At 41.2% G+C, this 23638-nt stretch overlaps 1 protein-coding gene across 1 annotated transcript; it reads right to left on the bottom strand.

Annotated features, from left to right (window-relative positions):
- Nucleotides 1-1716: 1716 nt before the first annotated feature.
- has2 (hyaluronan synthase 2) lies at nucleotides 1717-23190 on the bottom strand. Its single transcript, XM_061820433.1, has 4 exons — nucleotides 22602-23190; nucleotides 5493-6119; nucleotides 3110-3211; nucleotides 1717-2694 (listed from the first exon to the last, which is right to left on the bottom strand). Exons 2-4 carry the CDS (start codon nucleotides 6117-6119, stop codon nucleotides 1765-1767), a joined length of 1659 nt encoding a protein of 552 aa, XP_061676417.1. The 5' UTR covers nucleotides 22602-23190; the 3' UTR covers nucleotides 1717-1764.
- Nucleotides 23191-23638: the final 448 nt, after the last annotated feature.

Raw genomic sequence — 23638 nt, forward strand, 5'->3', positions numbered from 1 at the left:
ATTTCTGGTTAGGGCACTGGACTCTCAACCAGGGAGATGATGGTAATTGGGGTTTGAGCCTCACACAGGGCTGCACTGTGTAAAAAAAATGCTCCGTTTTGTGTGACAAGAATGTCTTTAGATGCTACACCAACACTGTATGAAAAATAAATGAAGGTTAATGTAACTGCAACAATGCTACTAAATCACCTGCAAAATTACCTCACTAAAGGCACTGCTAGAGGAGCATGGATATAAACAACATACATTACAATATACACTACAGTGTATTGTACATTTCCTGAAAACTATATGTAGCGTACCACCAGCTGTTTTGAATCTTTGTATTCTGTATCTGGTATTTTTCTTTCCTTTTTTTAATATGATTTTTTAATAAATAAATGGAGAAAAGAGCAGAGAAAATTTCCATAATTTAATGTAAGGAAAAATACCACACATATCAATACTGACCTATAAATCCTACAGTATATATATATATATATATATATATATATATATATATATATAATTTCCATATACCTCTAAATACTACACAGAAAAATATTTAATATTATCGTATCAGTAATGGTAATGACATCACTGATATCATCTATCATTTGTATTGTTTTATTCCCAAGAGAATCGATAAGGAATCATATCCATGAGCTATATTAGTATCATAATTGCTAATTCTTGTAAATTCCAATCCCTACTTCTATGTGGTGCAAAAAAAAAATCTGACATGTATTTGAGTGAAAAACATTTATCGATCATTTCGTTCACCAGCAATTCAGCACTCTATACTCAAGCATAACTTACAATAGACAAATGTTATTTGGCCATGTATTTTTTTTTTTTTAGATTTTTTTTTATTTAAGAAATGGTTTTATTAGATAAATATTCTTTAAACTCAACAATCGGTGTCATATCAGAATTATTCATTTCATTTCTGAAAAACTCCCCAAGAAAAACGGTAAAATCTTACAGGACTGTTGCCATATGACTTGAAAACAATAAAGCAGCTTTTTTCATTTTATAGTCATTGTTGCAACCTTTTGTGTTAAAAATGCTGTCCAGGTACAATAATGTATAGCCTCTGGAATGCAGAATGGAATAACAAATATGGTTCCACACACCAAAGTAAGTATCGCATCCAGTATATTGCCATGACTGCAACCAAGTGACAGCAAAATGTGCCGTTTGCATTGACATTGTAGAAAACAACATGGCTGAAGCTCAGACTTTGGAAATTCCATTTTTTAGTTAAGGCAAACAAACATTTGCACAGCTTTGCTCTGGAGTTCTTAATGGTTAAGAAAAACCTTAATGAGTCATAGCCGGTTTCTTTAGGTGAGATGTGCTAACATAATATTGAAACCCAGTGAAGATGACAAGTAAGAGGTAGCTATCTATGAAAAACCTCACATGCTTCCAGCCAACTAAAAATGCTTCCTCTTGCTATACTGAGTCATCATGTTTGCCTTTAGCAAGGCGATATAAATTGTACTTCAGATGAACAAAATCATTATACTTGAATAAAGGGAAGCTAACAACGAGTATTTTCCCATGACGGTGGTGGTGCTCCGGAATGAACAGAAAGCACCCACTGTCAGTTCTCTTTAATCCTCATTCAAATTTGAATATTTTGGTTTCGCCCATTGCAGTTTAACTTAACATCAAACTCCAGAGATTTTCATCTTATCAGATTGTATCTAAGTGTCTCACTAAGAAAACAAATTAGAAGGTCTTTCAGTGGTAAAAAATAACTTTTGTAGCCTAAGTAAGTCAAACGTCCAGCACCATATCATAGTGTGTTTCCTTCTTCCTTTTACCACACTTGTTAATGAGGACTGCATACAGAGTCAACAGTATCACCCAATAACTGGCATAGACCACCGCCCCAATAATTAGAATGAGCATTTCTGAGTCAGGAAAGGGTTTCTTTGTCTGGAGTATTGTAGTGTAGATGATCCCAATAAAGAGGATGGTGAACCAAACTGAAATTGGAATGAGACCAATGAAGTTCACCACTATGGTTTTCCTCCCAGATGTTCCCCATCCAGATTTGTTGATTGTTGCTATTGCAAACATTTTGGCTGGCAACAGGCTTGACATGTACAGTACAGAATAAAAGGACATAAACACCATGACAATGTTGCCTCTGAGGCAGCTGGCAAATGTTGACTTGATCAACGCCACTGCTTGCACAATCAGGAGGAACAACAAAATATTCCAAAGTCTACCTTGGTAAAAGAGCTGTATCGCAGTGGCAATGAGAAAAAAGGGGAAGAACCCAGTAATCACAGCCTCATAGGTCATCCAAAGATGATGCTTGTGGAACCACATGGAGTTGTAGAGCCATTCTCGGAAATAGGACTTACTCCATCTAGTCTGCTGATTGAGCCACCTCAAGTATGTAATTGGTGTCTCTGTTAGACACTTGGAGCGTGCCGTGTACTTGGTTGCATACCCAAGACTCAGAACTCTGTTGGTAAGATGGCGGTCATCCCCAAAACTGCAGTGGGATCCCATGAAGGTCTGATTATACCAGTCCTCAAGGAACTCATGCAAGAGTGAGTTTCGGTACATTCCTAAAGGTCCGCTGATACACTGCACACACCCAAAGTAAGACTGGCATGCCCGTTCAATGTTGAAGGCCATCCAGTATCGTACGCTGCTCAGGAAGGAGATCCACGACTCATATTTGTTTAGAATCTAGGAAGAGAAAACAAGAGGTATGAGGGTATCATCACAATATTCATTCATCTTCTCTACTGCTTATGCTTACTCGAGTCCCTGTCATGCTGGAGCCTATCCCAGCTGACACTGGGCGAGAGGTAGGGTACACCCTGAACTGGTCGCCAGCCAGTCACAGGGCACACAGAATACAACAACATTAACACCTACGGGAAATTTAGATTCCTCATTTTACCTACGCTTTTTTTTGGGGGGGCATGTGAGAGGAAACCTTAGTACCCTGAGAAAACCCACGCAGGCCTGGTGAGAATATACAAACTCCACACAGGTGTGGGTGGATTTGAACCTGTGTCCTCAGAGCTGTTGTCCACCATGCCTTCACCCAAAATTCACTTGAAGAAACCAATAATGTCTAAAATTGTAGTTTGGTTACCTGTACATCACCTCCAACACCACCCACCATGGAGTCTTCTTCGAGAACCTTCACCATCTCCACAGATGATGCTGGATCCAGCATTGTGTCAGAGTCACACACCTGTAAAAAAACAAGATAGCACAGTATGTCAACCTGACCTGATAGATGCATAAGAACAGCTTTTGCACATTGTCTTTCTGCATTGTGGGCCAAGAGTCCAACAGTGAATCAAAATCAACCACACACCAAGGAGTGAATGCTGGTTATGGTCAATCTCCATTTTTATGATTACAATGGTGCATTGACATGTTAATTCCAATATTTAGTGAGTAAGTTTTTAACTCAGTTGACTTGTGTATACAATCAATATTCACCATTGAAATCATCTGAGATGGCATTAAACATTTTTTAATGTTTTTATTTGACAAAAATAGCACTATGTTTTTATAAAAACATAATGCGAAAAAAGGAGCATGTAAGTAAGTTTTCTTTCAGCTTGACCCTTTTTAGGGGTCGCTACAGCGTAACATCTGAGATGAACACTCATATTTGTTTGGCACAGTTTTTACCGGATGCCCTTCCTGATGCAACCCCTCTGGGAGCATGCAAAGAAATAAAATTTATTTATGAAGTGTAATTACTGTAAGCATAGACAAAACAGCAACAGTTGTAGTGTGTAGTGCTGACTGATGTCAGGAACAATGCCAGGATGGTCTTCATGTTCGTGTTGAGAGCTGTTGCATAATGTAGCTCCTAGTGAGTTTTGTCATTGAGTATTTGGGCGTTGATTCTCTGTGGTAAAGTGAAAAAGACAAGAGAGAGAAAACCATATCGATGAGTGGTGATCTCAAAAATGCCTTTCATTTATTAGAGCTATAATGTATGAAATCCTGATGTACAGAAACTATTTGCTATGCAAGTGGGGTGCCCGATGTTACAGAATTTGAGTGATTTTACTGCTTGACAAAGGGCTGAAAGTGCTTCAGAGACTGTTGCTCTCCCTTTATTCCCACTTCACTTGAGAAGTTGTGCATCTGAGGTAAAATGTTTGTTACAAACACCAAGCAAGAATCGACCAGGGGATGGGTTGAACTGTAACTAACTCTTTTTATTTATGCTAAAAATAAACACAAGTTTTACTCCGTTACAATAATCTACATGCTGTTCGATATACTTTCACTGAGAAAAAAACTGCCTCCATGATTTTTTTTAGATTTTTGTTTTCGACTTTCGCATCAGGCTCCATTGTGCCAATCCACAGGGATGACCACAGAGATGTTTAACTCAAGAAAGTTGCATGGGCACACAAAAAAATCCCCTATCGGCCACATGCCAGTTATAAGTGGGAGTACATCCTTGTGTAACAAGATAGATTCTTTTTATCTATTTTATTTACATTTTATTTAACCAGGTAAAAGACCAGTTAAAAGAGAACATCTTTTTTTGCACTGGTGACTTGGCCAAGATGACAGCAACTTAAACGTCAAGTCCAAGTCCATCACATGCAAATTTATTTCATTTCATTTTTACTTCTCCTCTCAAAAAGATATGTACAAAAATAAATCAGTAGAGTTGCACACTTTTTTAATTTTTTTTTTACATTTATGCCTTGATTTAAAAGCATAAAATTAATCAGATGTTACTCACCAGTACTTGAGTAGTTTCTTTGAATGAGTACCTTCTTACTCTTGCCCAAGTAATTATTTGGAGGACTACTTTGTCTTTTACTTGAATCACATTATTCTAAAGGAAAAGTACCCCTACAGTATCTGAGTACAATATTTGACTACTGCACTCACCTCTGCTCGTAAGTCAAGGCATTTGTCAATTTTCTTTTGTAAATGGCCATTGCACTACCTGAACCGATTTAAAAATGCATATCTTCTATATGTGATTCCTGACTAAGAGCACGCATCAGTAGGATGTTAACTAAAAACCTTAACAAGGAGGCATGTAACTGAGTTTTCATTTTGGACTCTGACCTCTGAGTGACTTTCAGGTATCCAAAGTGATTCAGCCCTACTTTAGACAACTCGTACAGACAACCAAAATCAAGCCATTTCTCCTTCTGTCAAACCGAAAAATGGTTATCCAAGCCTTCATTTCATCTGGATTAAATGGGAAAAAAATTATATCAATGCATCATAATGCTCACGCCTTCAAGGAGTCCTTGCTGCCCTTTGATTTTCAAATACTTGTGAATGTTTTTAAATCACTTAAACTATGAGAGCTGCTAACTCCAAATGAGCCTGACATCGTCGGGTGTGGCTGTACTGGCTGTCCCAGAATCCTGTCTGCAGGTCTCCATGGAATAAATAAATGGTGCATCAGCGGTTCAAGCTCTTTGTCTGGCTAAATTTTTCATTTCATTTTCCATTTCAGTGTAGTTTTCCATTCTCACCTGGACATAGTCAACACTCCTTCCAAGCGCTTTAAAGGCTGTGTACATGACTTCTCTCTTTCCACCCCACTTCTGCATGATACACACACACTTGTTGTTTAGGACCAGTCTTGAGACTTGCTGAAGGCTCTCAGCATAGCTCTCATCCGTCTCCTCTGGTCCCCTGCTGTGAAAATTACTCCTCCAAACATAGGTGGCGACCTTGTCCCAACCCATGATTTCTTTGAAAATTTCCATCATATACAGGTCGTCATCTGAGTTACCGTCTACAACCAAGATGACTTTGATTCCAGGGTATGTCAGCCTTTTTACTGACACTAGGCATTTCCTCAAGTAGTTTGGGTCCTCTTGATATGCTGCAATGCATAGTGCTAAAGTTTTATTCAGTTTGATTGGGGTCTCTAAGGACCGCTTCATATTTCGATGTTCTAAGAGTGCAAAGAGGCTCTGGATGATGAGATGAACAACCAAGATAGCTCCATATAGTCCAAAGGACAGATGATTGCGGGCTGTGGTGAAGAACTGGTAGCCCATGATGTATGCAGTGGAGATGCCCACCAGGAGTGAAACACCAAACATTGTGGTCCCAAATATCCGCAGATAGGTGAGGACTCGTTGACAACTCATCTGTGTTGGGAGGGAAATGCAAAGTATTAAGTAGTGTCATAGAACAATTCACAGATCTTATTACAATCTGAATCTAGAATAAAGGGGGCTCCAGTGTTTGATTCCTTCTTGTTGCATGTGTTGTGTGAAGCTGTTAGTAAATGACAGAGATGAGATAGATTGAACTCTCCACTGACCAGCAGGTGGGTGTTGGGATAGTACATGTCTATGATGTGGATACTGAAATTATAATGTTGCAATCATAGGGAACACGGCATCAATCAAATTTGGTATAAACTGAGTTTTAATGTAAATAACTTGCCCATTGGTGAGTATGCATACACTAAGTCACTTTCATATTTAGTTTTCTGTCCCGCTTCAATTTACTAAATTTCAGTACCAGCTCTCATCTAATTCCATAACCGTCCGTGATGTTATTTTTTTGTTGAATGGCCAGCAGCTTCACGGCTTCACTGTGGCCCAAAGTTCCAAGTGCTTGCCGCATTGAGGACTCCAAAATGGGTTAGGATGACATAAAAGCAACATTGAATGGCAAAAAAATGTGGAAAACTCCATAGTGAGGAGAAAATCAGCAGCACTGCGTTAGCAGGCTGCAAAATCACAGACAGCTCTTTCATCTCAATCATTTTTCATGTCATTATTGGGAAGCTTATACATATTCATTAAGATTTACCTACATACACACATGCAGGGTAGACAGGCTGACTTTGAGTGAGAGGGAGATAGAATATACTCGAGAATGCCCGCCACTCTACTGGAGGGACATAAACAACGATTTACACTCACTTTTATTCCTTTATGACAATATATACCTTTTAATGAAACTAAAAAGCAAGAATGTTTTTAGAATGTGGAGGACAAACAACCACTGAAGCAAAGGAATGCCTAATGTGACCTTTCAACTGCCACACAAATTGTACTGTAAATACAAAAGACTTAATTTTGTGCAAGTCCAGGTAAAAAAATATCATTTAAAAAAAATCCTCACTATAGACAGGCTTTTTTTTTAGCCAATTATTTCAACTCTCTTGTTGTGTGTTTGTTGGAACACATCACAGGACTTTTTGAACTAATTAACATCTAATGCAAAACATTTTAGTTCCAAGTTCCATGTGAATCCATCCTTTTTGTTTAATTCACTTGTTTCTAACCAAAAAGAGGAACACCCTATACACGAATGTCTGACTCAAGGGCTGTTTGCCAAGCAAAGTACTTGCTTTTTATGTAGGGACAAGCTTCTATACATTCGTCTCAACAATAAATGACATATTTCTATGAAATTGCTCCGTTCACAGACTTCTTTCCAACAGTCATTATAATGCTACCTCCATCTGTTTGGCAGATCAGCAGAGACCCACTCAGCGTGGCTCAGCGCAAAGCGGACCACCCTGTGATGTCATCTGTTTATATCTCCGTGGGAAGAAAAAGACAAGATCTTTGAGTTTTCTAGTACTGTGTATACGCTCTCTGTCTTCTCTTACTTGCAAAGAAAGTATGATTAAATCCTGTGTAATATATCAGTAAAACTATAGACTGGAAAATGCAAAGTATGTCGCCAAAATGGGGTAAATTAAAATTGATTTTTAACGTTAACCATATTTTTAAATGTGAGGGACTCCGTGACAAGGAAAAAAAATACCATGTGTGTGGTCTATAGTTTGTTGTGACATTTGGTGACAGAGCCCTCATGGCTGCAAACCCTCCACTGTGAAATTCTCTCTCTTCGAAAATCTGTCCTGCTCATTTCCTGGATAGTAAAAAAAAAAAAAAAAAAAAAATCCCTCAAGCAAGTGTTCACCATACCCCCCCCCCCCACACACACACACTCCCACATAAACATGCATACACACACCTCCACACCATCAAACCCCTTTTAGATGAGCCCGGATCGAGATTGTGAGCCAGGCCCTCTTATGTTACATTTGTGACTGTCGACTTCCTCTCTTGTAGAACCTTCTAGGATAGGATACTGCAACAAGTGCACCATACAGTCCCTATGGTTAGAATAGCCAATGTTCAAATATTAATTACAGCATCTTATAATGTGTATCTCTCAAAATAAATCATAACTGGAACAACAATAATTTTATTAAGATGAGAACTATTACTATTAAAATATAAAACACAAAGCAGTGCAGTGGGAGTCATTTGGAGTTTTAAGTACACAAGAAAGTTGTAGAGAGGGTTGACATGATGGAGACAGAAAAGAACAATCAATTACTTATTGACAGTATAAAAACAATCTAAAATTCCTTAACCTTCAGTGTGCTGTGAGACACTAAAAGAGGAGTGAAAAAGTAGATAACCAATGAAGGAGAAATCCAGAAAGTTCTTGGGTTCTCAAATAAAGTCTTTTTTTATGATTGGGTGAGGGTTAGGCTCGAAGTAGTGTAGCAGGCCTCTTCTGGCACGTGCCAAGGCTATTAATGTCAGACACTCTTTTACAAGACCTCTTAGAAACACTCTGCTCATACACACTGAAGACAATTCAACACATAAAAGTTCATTAGACCAGAGCAAATCATATGTTGATATAGATATACACACATCAACCTAGACACCCTTCAATTTGTGTCTGTTAGTTTCCATTTTATGTGTACAATGTTTTACAAGACAGTTGGAACAGAACAAACCTCTTACCCTTTCTCTTTGGATCAACTTTCAATGAACCCAGTCGCTAGCTTGGAACATGTGCACCAATTAAAATCATTATAGCTAATTTAGACACAATGAGATAAATGTTACTATTGCCACTTGAAGTCAGGAAATAAAAATTAATCTTCTGATACCACCATGAGAGCTCATCGTATGCCTGACAAAGACGCATTAACACTAAGACGATTCAATGATTTCAGTTCACCTCCCAAGTTTTGTTTTTTAACTACGGGAGAGCCTGATGCAAACTTGCATAAATACATGGACATATAGCACATTTTTACATACATGAAATACTTGTTGAAGTGATTTTCATGAGAAAATAAAGTGTGAAATTCCATTTCATTTCCACAGACATTCACAATTTGCTGCAGTGTCACTGCTGTTAACAGGGTGGCAAACTGCAAGGCGTCAAACTTTTAGGATATGTGTGAATTCAGTAATCTGGTGGGGATGACACTCTTGGAACTTGCAACTTGTAAGAAGGCTTTGTTCTTTGCATGTCTTAAGCCCCTTTGAGGAAATGATCTAAACCAAAGGTCAGTTCACCAGTTGGCCCAGTGTGGAAGTTAACACAAACACCAGATGAAAAAGTCAGTCACGATAGTTCCTACAAACCTGACCCAATTTCCTGTGACATAAAAGGAGGAGGATCTGACAGTGAAAGCGTGTATCAATTCATGAAGAGAATGTCGCAATGTGTCTCTCCATCATACAGCATTAGAATGTTGATGATATCACTGTTTATTGTTTGGTTTGAAATTTCCCACTTGCGAATGTTGTCACTTGCAGTGCATGCACGTGTTGGACACTTTAGCCGCGTCATTCTGATGTCACGCTTGGTTTATTTAGGAAAACTCCCTCTGGCTCCAATTCATACAAGGTCAAAAGTTACAAATCCTGTATGAGTGGAGAGTTGTAGTTGTGTTTGAGATGAATGAAAAGCAGGAATTACTGCATGTGTGTTAAAGGTGGGACGGAAGGGTGAAACAGCTGTAGAGCTATGGCCTCACAGTTTGCATCTTCTCCCGTGCCTGCGTGGGTTTTCTTCGGTTCACTCCGGTTTCCTCCCACATACCAAAAACATGTATAAATTGGAAACTTTTAATTGGACCTAGGTGTGATTGTAAGTGCAACTCGGGTCTGTCACTATGTGCCCTGCAATTGGCTGGCAACCAGTTCAGGGTTTACCCTGCCTCCTGCCAGATGTCAGCTGGGTTAGGTTGCAACACTCCTATGAACCTCGTGACGATAAGTGACTCAAAAAATGGATGGATGGATGTTAAAAGTAGTCCAGCTACAATACTGCTTATCCTCATTAGGGTCACAGGTGTGCAAGAGCCTATCAGAGCTGGCTTCAGGCGGGAGGCGGGGTACACCCTGAACTGTTTGCCAGCCAAATAAATGTTCTCATTCACATTCACGTCTAGGAAGAATTTAGTCTTTACTAACCCAAACTGCAAGTTTTTAGAACGTGGAAGGAAAGTAGAGTATTCAGAAAAAAAATCAAACAACCACATAAGAAAGATGGATCCCATGTATGATACCCATGAACCCATGACCTCTGAATTGTGAGAAAGAGATACTTGCCTGTCTGCCCACAATACTGCCTCTCATCCAATTTAAATAAAATGTAATTAATGAGGGCGCCACGATGGATCAGCTGGTAAAGTGTTGGCATCACAATTCTGAGGTCCCGGGTTCAATCCCAGACCCGCTTGTGTGGAGTTTGCATGTTTTCCCCCTGCCTGTGTGGGTTTCCTCTGGGCACTCTGATTTCCTCCCACATCCCAAAAACATGCAACATTAGTTGGACATTCTAAATTGCCCCTAGGTGTGATTGTGACTGCAACTGTTGTGGCTTCATGTGCCCTGCGATTGGCTGGCAACCAGTTCAGGATGTATCCCGCCTCTTGCCCATTGAGAGCTGGGATAGGCTCCAGCACTCCCCATGACCCTCGTGAGGATAAGCAACAAAGATAATAGATGGATAGATGGATGTAATTAATTACAAACTACTTGTAGCTGTAAACTAACCTGTGATACCTCCCCCAACCTCTATGACTATGATTTTTTTAATATTAATGCAGTAAACATTGATAAAGTATTCACTAGTTGTGCACTTAAAAACATTGTCTGCAGTAAGAACTCCCCCACAACCAAAAAAGATTTAGTATTTATTTTGGGCTTTTTTTCTGATCTCTGCACGCCAATATTTCAGTTGAAACCATACTCGAGCTGGGACATAAGCGCAAGAAGCAGGTCTGAATTCCCCATCCAAGTTTACATACTTGCTTGGTTCACAAGCCAGCCTGGTGTGTAATTGTCACCTATATTCAAAGTCTGAATGTCTTTTTTTTTTAGACAGCAATGTATGAAATAATAAGGTTAAGTAAATGTATGTGTAGGCCTGTTTTATTTGATTCGATCGCTTTAATGCCTCCTTGCAGAGACCAGCCACCTCACGTAAGTGATTCATTTCCTCCTAGATTCGCAACTTTTATGAGCTCTTTCTTCGAAAGATTACATTGTTCATTTTTGAAAACCATTTTTGGTAGATGACATAAAACAGGTGTTAGCGTTGGCTTGTGTCACCACAGATTTTGATGAGCACTGCTGGCTGTCAACACAACGATAACCTGAAAAAGTTTTTGGGACGATGACATTAGACTGACGTTTGATTTTGTGACATAATAAAAGGTTTTTACGGTCATGTGTCTCAGCTGAAAACTGACTTTGATGGGCACGGGCGGGTCTTGTAACGCCGGACACCTGGCGAGGCTCTCCCACCCAAAATATTAACATCCCTTTGTTCTAGTCTTGATAAATTCATCACAGAAAGAGCAAAATATGTCACAAGAATGCTTACAACCGCTTGATGTAATGGTTAACGAATGCAGATCGTAATGACGAGTAATGACTGTGACGGCTAGAAGAGAACTGATTTGTTGAGCGGCGGATCTTCAGACTTAAGCTGGCATTTACATTACCTGATTGTTCTAGGACAGGGGTGCCCAGACTTTTTTACCCCAAGATGTACTTTCCAAGCAGCCAGCCTCTTGTGAGCTACCGACGGGTGGGGGGTGGGGGTGGGGGGGTTGATTATGCTCACAAACCATTTTAAGGTTCATCTTATGTTGCCTCCTATCTTTAAAACACATAATTGGCTTTTTGTGGACTGTATTGTCTGTGCTTTCATCCTGAATCAGGCTGTGGCAAGGTGGAATTTTAAAATTACACACCATCTTATCCTGCACGTTGTACTTTGGCTTCAGACCAGACCTTTCCCACTCAGAAAAGGGAAAATCTCATCCAGTTTAACCACTTTTTCTTCAATTATTCACATACTCCGACAGTCATTGCATCTTAAAACAACAGCATTTCTTTTTTATTTTCTCAATTAATATCGAAAGTAAGCATAAGCAGCATGTCGAGCTCATCTCTGCTCTATGTTGCCCAGACTGTGTTGCTAAATAAAGCAGCGGTGGTGGAGGCTGTCATTATAAAACACATTTATGGGCTTTGTAAGTACTGTAACATTTGTAATTATGAGTGTATGTCTTTAAGAGTGGTACGGTAAACGAGGAAAAAGAGAGTGCGGCGGAGTAGCGGTCGTTGTTAGAGAAGGTTCTGTGTGCTGCCTAATAGAAACCAGTGGCTTATTTTCATTTTTTACAGTACATATGTGAATTGTGCCATTTCATGTGATAACCAGTCATACCTCACTCATAAAATCACATTGCAAAATGCCACAAACTGAATAGCTGAATGTTATCCTTTCAATTTGCATTGGATTTTTTAGGATCTGCGAAGAATGCATCAGCGCACAGTTTAGAGGGAACATTGGCTGACGTTTTTTTTTTTTTTTTTTGGGGGGGGGGGGCACGCCGTAACGCGACAGACCAAGACTATCTCGATGGATTGAGCACCCCCCCCTTCTAGGTGTTCATCGAACGTGTAGGATTGTTTTCAAAATTCTTCAAACTTCTACAAACCTCTTTAATTTTTTTGTTCCTTAATCAAATTTGTGTGGGATATGTCTAGAATGCAAAGAAAGTTGTTAGTTTCAAAACATTGCTGCTCAGGTTAGAACAAAATAAAGTTTATAGCGAATAATTATTGTTTTCATTTTCTAGATGAAAGCAAATATGAAATAACATTTACTGTCTGAAGACAGAAAAATGTCAAACATTTTCTACATGATGTTATATAGTATAGAATCCCACTGGAGCATTCTGGTATATAGCGATGTAGTATCGTTCCACCGACAGACCTTACATACTTGCATACTTACATATCATTTACAAGTGCTATTGTAAATGGTATGTAAGTATAAAGTGTCAAGAGGCAATGTTACTCCTTAGTATGTGTATGTGGAAGAGCATGTATGGAGGTGCACTGCATGGAAGAATACATGGTGGGATTCCTGTTGGAAGAGGAGTACTTTCAAGGCCGATGGAACATGATGAAACAGTAGAGTGTGTGTTCACGGTGTGTGTCATTTGTGCGCAGTGTAATTTGTGCAGATTGATGATTACGTTTATTTTCTGACGCATGCCTCACTCAGCCATCGACTACCAGGAATTTTAATTAAAGTAGAGTACATCAAATAGCAACTCCTCCATGGCTGCTGATTGCACTTCCATCTCAAATGTTTGACTGGGGAAAAAATGAGACTGGTGCATGTGCCCCTCCCCTTTGGACTGGTCAGGGTGCTTTGGTCTTCCACGGGACCTCCATGGATCCTGGGTGATCAGTGACGTCCCTCTGGTTGGGCCCCTGCTGGACGCACTTGCTGGCTTGCCCCCCACCCCAACCCGCCCCCCAATCTACATTGTTACTTGTGTTGTTCTGTTCCATTCTTCTGCTGTGGTTTTCACCCCTAATCCATTTGTCCACTATGACTGTCCTCAAAAACCCTTTTCTATTTGACTGCATTTTCAAATAAGCAGAGTGTGTATTTTAAACTCTGATGTTGCATAGCGAAACTATTCCAGCACAAAGCCATACAGAGCCACCGTTCTGCAAGGTCATGCAGCTGAACAGAACAGGTTAAAAAAAAAAAAGAAACCAGACAAGGAGTTTGTCTCCCACAGCAAGTGATGGAGGTACTGCAACAACAGGACATTTCCACAGGACTACTTCAGCAATAGCAATAAAACTTGAAAGGCTTTGTCACAATGACCTGGACTGGACACACAGTCACTGGAAAGTCCGGAAGTATCATCAAACTTCCTTTCTATCTTTCTAACAATCACAAATCTCCAAGTCCACATGAGAAGTTTGCAATTTTGAAACAAGGGAAGAAAAGCGTCCAAAAAAAAATTATTATTTTTTTTTGTAAAATAAAACTCTAAACTTTTAAAAGGGCCAATACTACATCATTTGTCTCATGAATTGTTTTACTGTCCGTTGTGCTTAATCTCATGTAACCAAATGCAGTATTATGCACTGCTCTTATTGTACTTTAAATCTGATATTAAGTTAATCTTTTTTTCATGGTATTTTTTACTATACAATACTTATTGTGATCTTTTTCTAACGTTCCACCCAACGAATGCCCTTAATAAAATAAAAAAAACTCATAAAGAAACTAAAAAATAAAAATAAAATTTATCTTTTTGAAAAAAAACTGATGAAAACTAACAAACCTGAATTTACTGAATTTGAAAAAGAAAAATCAAAATGAAATAAAAACTAAATTTCATGGAAAAGAGAGAGCGATTATAAATCTATTGCCAAGAACAGTTTTAATATGGAACAGTACACATATGTAGACGCAAATAGCAACCAATCTCATACATATACTGTACTTGATTTTTGACGTGTGGATTATTGTGTGAAAATTTTAGGGAAATATGTGGAATGCTGGTTCTCACAATGATCCAACAAAAGTGTGTGTGGGGGGGGAACCCACCTTTATTCAGATCTCCACTCAAGACTTGATTTTCACTACATGGTTCACGTAATATTCCTCTCCAATGTAGCCCAGTCTGATTAGGATATGCAAGAGAAACTGATATCGTTCAACACACGACTTGTTCATATTTGAATAAAAAACTGATTTTAATCTGTTATCTGGCAATGTGATAAATCATTGACAAACACTAACTATGGGATGTACATGGAACGTTGAATGCAGATGTAAATAGTAAATACCAGTAGTCACAACCTAGATATGGCCATTAAAATACATCCATCCATTTTCTACTGCTTCTCCGAGTCGGGTCGCTGGGGAAGTAGCTTCAGCAGGGATACCCAGACTTCTCTTTCCCCAGCCACTTCTTCCGGCTCTTCCGAAGGGATCCTGAGACGTTCCCAGGCCAGTCAAGAGACATAGTCTCTCCAGCGTGGCCGGCCTTTCCCTCCTAGGATAATCGGGACACACAAACCCCTCCACCACGATAAGGTGACGGCTCGAGGAGGGGCCATCAAAGTACACATTTTTGCTATTCAAGGCCATCAGGGTGAATTTAGCCCTGATTTAGTTATTAATGTCACAACACAGTTTTTTTTTTTCAAAAACTTGTTCACAACCACCCCTCCTTGGGCCGGTGGGGTTTGTGTGTCTCAATGATCCTTTGAGCTAAGTTTTCTGGTGCTTCGCGCCCCTGGTAGGGTCACCCATGGTAAGACAAAGTATGACTCTAAAACCCCTATAAAGTTTCTTTCGGCTAGTCCCTTTCGGGGTCGCCACAGCGTGTCATCTCAGATGAACGCACATATGTTTGGCACAATTTTTACGCCGGATGCCCTTCCTGACGCAACCCTTCTCAGGGAGTGGAGGCCCCAGTGGGATACGAACCCACAACCCCTGGTTTATCAAACCAGTGCTCTAACCACTGAGCTACAGGGCCTCTGCTCTAAAACCCCTATGACAAGTGAAAATGTTGGATCTTGGTTTCCCTTGCCCAGACGCGGCTCACAGTGGCTCCCCTCTGTAGCCAGGCCTGGAGACGGGGCTCGAAGGCTAGCGCCTGGGGTCGGGCCTGCACCCATGGGACTCAACTGGGCACAACCCGAAACGGTAACATGGGTCCCCCTTTCCATTGGCTCACCCCCTGTGAGAGGGGCCAAAGGGGTCGGGTGCAATGTGAGTTGGGCGGTGGCAAAAGGTGGAGACCTTGGCGAACCGATCCCCGGCTACAGAAACTACCTCTAAGGACATGGTATGTCACCTCTTTGACATGTAAGGAGCACATGTTGGTGCGTGAGGTCGAGAGGTTCCAACTAGACATAGTCAGACTCGCCTCTACGCACCGCTTGGGCTCTGGTACCACTCCTCTTAAGAGGGGTTGGACTCCGTTCCACTCTGGAGTTGCTCATGGTGAGAGACACCGAGCAGGTGTGGGTATACTCATTGCCCCCCGGCTCGGGATCTGTATGTTGGGGTTTACCCGGGTGGATGAGAGGGTAGCCTCCCTCTGCCTTCAGGTAGGGGGACGGGTCCTGAACTGTTGCTTGTGCTTATGCACCAAACAGCAGTTCAGAGTACCCACCCTTTTGGAGACCTTAGTGGCAGTGCTAGAAAGTGCTCCCTCTGGGGACTCCATCATTCTGCTGATGGACTTCAATGCCCACGTGGGCAATGACAGTAATACTTGGATGGGCGTGATTGGGAAGAAAGGTCTCCCTGATCAGAACCTGTGAGCTGTTCTGTTATTGGACTTCTGTGCTCATTACGGATTGTCCATAACGAACACCATGTTCAGGCATAAGGGTGTCTTGATATCCACCTGGCACCAGAACTGCCTAAGCCGCAGTTCGATGATCGACTTTGTGGTCATATCATCGGACTTGCGACCACATGTCTTGGGCACTCGGGTGATGAGAGGGGCGGAGATGTCAACTGATCACCACCTGCTGGTGAGTTGGCTCTGATGGTGGGGAAAGATGCCGGTCTGACATGGCAGGCCCAAACGTATTGTGAGGGTCTCCTGGGAATGGCTTGCAGATTCATTGTCAGAAGGAATTTCAACTCCCACCTCCGAAACAACTTTGCTCACGTTCCGTACATTGAGTCTGAGTGGACGATGCTCCGTGCCTCCATTGCTGAGGTGGCCGACCGGAGCTGTGCGGTGCCTGTCGTGGCGTCAACCCCAGAACACGTTGGTGGACACCAACAGTGCGGGATGCTGTCAAGCTGAACAAGGAGTCCTATTGGGCATTATTAGCCTGTGCAACTCCCGAGGTAGCTCATAGGTACCGGCTGGCCAAGCGGAATGCAGATTCGGTGGTCACTGAGACAAAAACCCAGGCATGGGAGGAGTTTGGTAAGGCCATGGAGAACGATTTCAAGATGGCTTTGAGGAAATTCTGGTCCACCGTCTGGTTTCTCAGGAGCGGGAAGCAGTGCACCGACAACACTGTGTATAGTGGGGATGGGGCACTGCTGACCTCAACTCGGGATGTTGTGAGTTGGTGGGGAGAATACCTCCTCAATCCCTCCAACACGACTTCCCATGAAGAAGCTGAGTCTGTGTTCTCTGAGCCAGGATGAGGTGGTTTAAAAGCTCCTTGGTGCTAGGGCCCCATGGGGTGGATGAGATTCAGTGGTCCCCGTTTTCAAGAAGTGGGACCGGGGGGTGTGTTCTAACTATTGGGGGATCACACTTCTCAGCCTCCCTGGTAAGGTCTATTCAGGGTTGCTGGATAGGAGGGTCCATCAGGAAGTTGAATCTCAGATCCAGGAGGAGCAATGTGGTTTTCGTCCTGGCTGTGGAACAGTGGACCAGCTCTACACCCTCAGCAGGATCCTTGATGGTGCATGAGTGTTCGCCCATCCAGTCTACATGTGTTTTGTCGGCTAGGAGAAGGTGCTCAACCGTGTCCCTCGGGGAGTCTTGTGGGGATTTCTTCGGGAGTATGGGGTACCAAACCCGCTGATACAGGCTGTTCAGTCCCTTTGGTCTGGATTTCCAGCAATAAGTCGGACTCGTTTCCGGTGAGAGTTGGACTCGGCCAAGGCTGCCCAATGTCTACGATTTTGTTCACAACTGGACAGGACTTATGGACAAAAATAATAAGTGCAGCCGAGGCATAGAGGGTGTCCGGTTTGGTGGCCTCAGCATCGCAAGTCTGCTCTTTGCAGATGATGTGGTTCTGTTGTATTCATCAGGCCGTGATCTCCAACGCTCACTGGAGCGGTTCACAGCCGAGTGTGAAACGGCTGGGATGAGAATCAGCACCTCCGAATCTGAGACCATGGTCCTTAGTTGAAAAAGGGTGGTGTGCCCTCTCCAGGTCGGGGATGAGATCCTGCCCCAAGTGGACGAGCTCAAGTGTTTTGGGGTCTTGTTCATGAGTGATGGAAGAATGGAGCGGGAGATCGACAGACAGATCGGTGCAGCATCTGCAGTGATGCGGCCTTTGTATCGGTCCATTGTGGTGAATAGGGAGCTAAGTCGAAAGGTGAAGCTCTCAATTTACCAGTTGATCTACATTCCTCCCCTCACCTATGGGCACGAGCTGTGGGTCATGACCAAAAAAACTTGATCCCGGATACAAGTTTCCTCCGCAGGCACCCCCTTAGTGATAGGGTGAGAAGCTCAGTCTTCTGGGAGCGGCTCAGTGTTGAGCCGCCGCTCCTTCACATTGAGACGAGCCAGATGAGGTGGCTGTGCATCTGATCCGAATGCCTCCCTGACGCCTCCCTGGTGAGGTGTTCCAGGCATGTCCCACCGGAAAGAGACCCGGGGGACGACCCAGAACTACCTCCAGCTCATTTAACGTAATTGGTTTGCCAAGGAAGAGTGCCATGTTGCTACCTGGAAAAATTGAGTCTTTTAACCTGATACATTTGGCTGCTTTTAGGGTAAAGGTTCTCCCAGAATTATTGTTATTAGATAAATGAAGTACAGCATACACATATTAAGTTTGATTAAACCAAAATATAGTACTATTGTACTTCTTGAGGATGGTGTTTACACTCATATTTACTGTGGGATACTAGGCTAATGAAAGGGAGTCCTTGCTTTTCAACAATCCCATCAAAAAACATTTTAAGGTTATGAATGGCACACAATGAACTTGTCTGTGAAGCAGCATATGAATACGTCGCCACACAGCAGGACGCGGCAGACTCAGTATTTTGTTGTCATGGACTACCAAAATACAAGCATATGTTTTAATCAGTCCTGAACAGAAGAATTTGGTTAATGTATGTATTTTAGGTGTGGGAATATGCAGATTTGTCTTGTCCTCATGATACAGTTTATAATGTGTACCACAAATTTTTAAACCTGTGTCCTTCCAGCTATATGTTTCCAAATCTTTCTAATTTTTCTCTTCTTTAAACTGATGCAACATAAATGAATATTCTTGTCTGTCCAACTAAGCTCCACTCTTATAAATGGGAATGTGCAAACACGTTAAATGGCGGTCAGGATACACCTGCCATCATTTAAAGTACCTCTGGTTAACATCATATAAATTAAGGTGGGCACATGTGTACAATTCTTCCAAAGACTCAAATAAATGTTCCTTGAATATCAAAACGCTTTGAGTGAAATTGATTGCAGAAATGTTTTCATTTTTCTGAATATACATATGAAGAAAAAAAGAAAAATGGGAACTTTTAGCATCCAGAACTAAAGGCTAAGTGCTCTAGTACCATTTAGTGTAATGTGTGCACATGCCTACATTATAAAGGTCACCTATCTTGGCTATTTAGACCTCTGGAGTGACTCTCTAACATGGACTTTGTATAAAAGTGTCAATTTAAAAAAAAAAAAAAAAACACTTTGGGTTTTTCATGAGTGTCTACAAAAAGGCCCTCCTGACAACTATTTCTGTTTGACCCAGTTTTGTACCCATTTTGTCCATAATTGGCTAAGACCGCCCTCTTACCTCTGATTGGATGCTTCCGTGTTGAAGAGCCACTTATGAGAGCATATGTTTTTATTATGTTGACAGCGCTGGTTTGGGAGCGGAGAGGTAGGTGGAAATCTTCACTAGTGACATAAATAAGCTCGAGAAATTTGAATGACCTAATTTCAAGCTGCCTACAGAAAAATGTCTGAAACTCAGGAATATGTGGACGATTTTAGTACATACTGGAATTCACATTCACTGAGGCACCTGAGAGACAATATTACATCCCAAACGCTAGAAAAAGTTGGTTTGATAAAATGTGGCACTCTTAAATTGCTATGACATTTTATTTCTGAGTTTTACAAAAGGGAGAATAAACAAGTACTGATTCCAAAAGGAGATAAATGGCTGGTGTGTACAGTAAAAAAAAAAAAAAAAGTGAAAAAGTGGCTTAGAGTTTGTTCATGGGGGGTTGGTGGGAGGTGTCAAAAGAGGGAAGGGGGAGAAAGAGAGACCAGTAAAGTTGAGTGGATTTATTTTCAGCAGTTCAGGCGCTGCAGTAAGTGAGTGCACTTTGTCCAACTCTGAGGTTTTCAGGTAGGTAGATCAGGTGAGAATGAAAAACTGTTTTCAGCCAATACCCAGTAAATAGGAACATGAGAACCGTAAACAGTTGAGTCAGTATTTTTTTGCCGGTGCCTTTTCAACAGAACTTGCAGAAAAGTGCATAAATATAGCAGCTGCAGGATTGCCCGTTAAAATAATCAGATATGTGGCAAGGTCAGCACAACAGTGACAGTTTTATTTTCGACACAAACGGGGAGTGGACACTGGTTCCCGGGTGTTAATTTTCATACTCCGGTCAAGGCTGGCAGCATTCGCCACTATTACGCCTCAGATTTTATGTTGAAAGACTCCATTTCAACCACCTGCCACTACAATCCTATTTGACTGAGTAAACATAGTTTTTCCCTGTGTACTGTTTAGGAAACAGGTATAAGACAAGCACATCCAAAATCATTGTCAAGAATGGGCTTTAGTTGATAATGTAATTATTTACCAATAATTGAAATTCCCTTATTGATTAAAATCACACACACATTCTATTACAGCAAATCTTTAAATCATCTTCACTTTTATATTGTACCTCAGACTTGGGTCTCTCCTTTACCACACTGACAGTGGTTCTCTATCCGGGAATGCGCTGCTATCTGCATCTCCTTCTAAAGCAACTGCTTGGTTGAAAATTCTATTTATATTATCTTGTACAGTATTATCACAGAGGAAGAGATAACAGATACCTAAGGTGCAATCAGTTACAAGAGTAATTTTAAATAACAGCATTTAAAACTCTGTTTTGAAATGTTGAACTGTTAGTGGTGGTTGTTCTGCAAGCACAACAACCTTACAAAGAACCAGTGTTTATAGCTATTGGGTTATTTTACAGTACACTGTCACTGTTGGACCTCACTTGTGTCATCAGTACTCCCTGTGTGACTCAGAATGAGGTAGTGGGTAGATCAGAGCCTAGAACCTCACTCGCATCAAATTTCCACCATTACTGTTTGGCTGCATGCGGCTTTCCTGCTGCTACTTTAACTAAAAATGTTGGTAAAGAACAGAAAATGTGCTGCTTTGACACAACATAGATGAGCTAGGTGCTGATGTATGCTTGGGAGGGATTCAAGGCGCTCCCCCTAACTTCAGTAGTTGTAATCTTACAGGCCTGAGGCCAAAGGACCCTGCATGGACTCATGCACGTAAGTGTTGGGAGCCTTAATGGGGACCAGTCGTAGAATTCCTTTCTCTCTTGAACAGCGAGCTGCTTTCTGCTCTATTTGGATGCACATCCTGTAACGCACATGAGTTACGCTTTTGGCTGCGAAAATGACTTCTAACACGTTCTGGCACTGCCTTTCTTGTACAATGTGCTGTCATCTGCAGTACATTGCTTCATTTGTATATGAGAAAGTCCTGACTGTACCACTAATCTGAAGGCTCCTGGGAAGACTCTGATAATAGAAACAATGTTGGCATTTAGTTCAGTCTGCCCAAGACAAAGATGAACAAAGGGCATGTGAATGCATTAAGAAAAGAATAGAGATAATAATTAGAGGAGCTATGCCAATACAATTTGATTTATTGGTGCTACAATATTGGGTTGACATTGAGACATGATCAATGGAGATAAACTATGACTAAAATACTTAGCTTTAATGAGGTTCTGTGTACACACAAAACAGTTAGAGCTTTATTGCACTTCTAATGTGTTTTAGCTAAAATATAGAAGCGATTCTCTCAAGATTTCAGTATTTTTATATAAACAGCGGGGCATCATTCGAATATGTAACAGAAGGTCAAATCACTGTGACAGACTTCAATGGCAATGAACAAGTATGTAAATTTATGGATTCACTGGAACGGTGACAGTTATGTAGAGGGAATTGTAATTATATATTTTTTTATGTTTTATTCATGAATACCATTTAGATGGATCAGCAATCAAATTATGTGTGCTTTCATTAATGATAAACGTGGATTTGATTTCAATCAAATGTTAAATTACGCGCCTCCTCAATGACGTTTCCTCGATTCAAACGAAGCCTCCCCATTGGTGCACACATACAAGTTAATGACGTCCACGCTCCTGAGGTCTCCAACCAGATACTGCATGTATGCTCTGGTTTTAATAACTTGTTCAGCCATGTGTAGTTTTCCATGAATGAAAAGAGTCGGTCCCACTTGCATGTTTTATTCAGCTCACAGACGGCATCCATCAAGCAACTTGGTTGCCAAACAAGAAAAAAGCAGTAGCCCCTTCATTCCATTGGAAAAGTAACAGGAGACGCGCTTTTTTTGGCGCACATGCTGCGCTCTCTCAGACCGCGTTGATAGATTACGTGCCCCCAAAACGTTCAACGTAATTCACAGTTACCGGCTCAAAATATCACCATTTAATTTCTCATAAATGCAGAGATGCAGCAGACTTGAATGAGTCATGATGATGCCACCTACCTTGAGGCGGCCGTAGTCCGCTGCTTGTCCTCGGTGAAGAGATGCGGTCAACTCCAACGCTTGCGGTTGCGGTACCTCTCCAGTGAGAGGGAACGTCTCGATAAAGTTTCACAGGACACTTGCGTGACTTTCATGAATCCTCTCAATGTTTTGATTTAAAAAAAATCAAGAAAAGAGAATGAGGAATCAATCGTGCCGTTTCCTCAACGTCGGATGCTCAGGAAAAATTCTCAGTATTTTTCTTGAGTGTGACTATAATGGAACCACATTCCACTCGTAAACATAATAATGTCAGTCGATTTCAGCATCAATGTAAAAAAAAAAAAAAAAGAAAAAGAATGCATAAAAAATAAAAATCAAATTGTAGGTATTTTTCCTCTATCAACATGTTCATTCATGTTTTAAAAGCTTTAAAAAGAAGCAGCCATCAGTTTTGACAGTTGCAGTCATTTTCAAAATAAGGAGGGGGAAAAAATTCTTCCAGAGATCATTCAAGGGCTCAAAGTTTTACTTGTCATTCATTTGGGGCATTTGTGTGAGTAGAGTCATTCTAAGCATCCGAGCTTCACAGAGTAGAGAAGTAAGTGGCCTCAAGTCACTGGTGCTGTTCAGCTGTCCCAAAGCCCCTTTACCGAACTGCTCCAGGTTGGCTTGTTGTTTTAATGGGAGGGGGTGTTGGGGGGTGTGTGACGAGCAGGAGGGGGAGGAGGACGGTTGAGAGTAGTGAGAGGAGGGGGTCATGGGGTAAACGGGGTGGAGGGGCGCACTCATTCAAGCTCATTAAGAGAGAAAGAGGAGGAGGAGTTGTGACTCCATCCCAGAGTAGAGCAGAATAGTGACTTGGAGTGTATATATATATATATATATATATATATATATATATATAAATTTCAATGATAAATTAAATAGTATTCATTGTGGCTGTGACTACATTTGATGATCAAGTTTCACTCTGGTGGATCAGCATTGACAACGAAATTGATGCTTGTGATGACAGATTTTGTTGAATGATCAGAAATACTACATGGACCACCGGC

This window comes from Syngnathoides biaculeatus, chromosome 5, assembly GCF_019802595.1.
Source record: "Syngnathoides biaculeatus isolate LvHL_M chromosome 5, ASM1980259v1, whole genome shotgun sequence".
Classification (NCBI taxonomy): domain Eukaryota; kingdom Metazoa; phylum Chordata; class Actinopteri; order Syngnathiformes; family Syngnathidae; genus Syngnathoides; species Syngnathoides biaculeatus.

What these genes read in the sequence shown, in the direction of transcription:
- has2 (XM_061820433.1), bottom strand. Translation starts at nt 6,119, where the DNA reads ATGAGTTGTCAACGAGTCCTCACCTATCTGCGGATATTTGGGACCACA. An exon ending in GGAGTGTTGACTATGTCCAG is followed by an intron (nt 3,212 to 5,492) that starts GTGAGAATGGAA and finishes GTTTTTTTACAG; the next exon opens with GTGTGTGACTCTGACACAAT. An exon ending in GTGTTGGAGGTGATGTACAG is followed by an intron (nt 2,695 to 3,109) that starts GTAACCAAACTA and finishes TTCTCTTCCTAG; the next exon opens with ATTCTAAACAAATATGAGTC.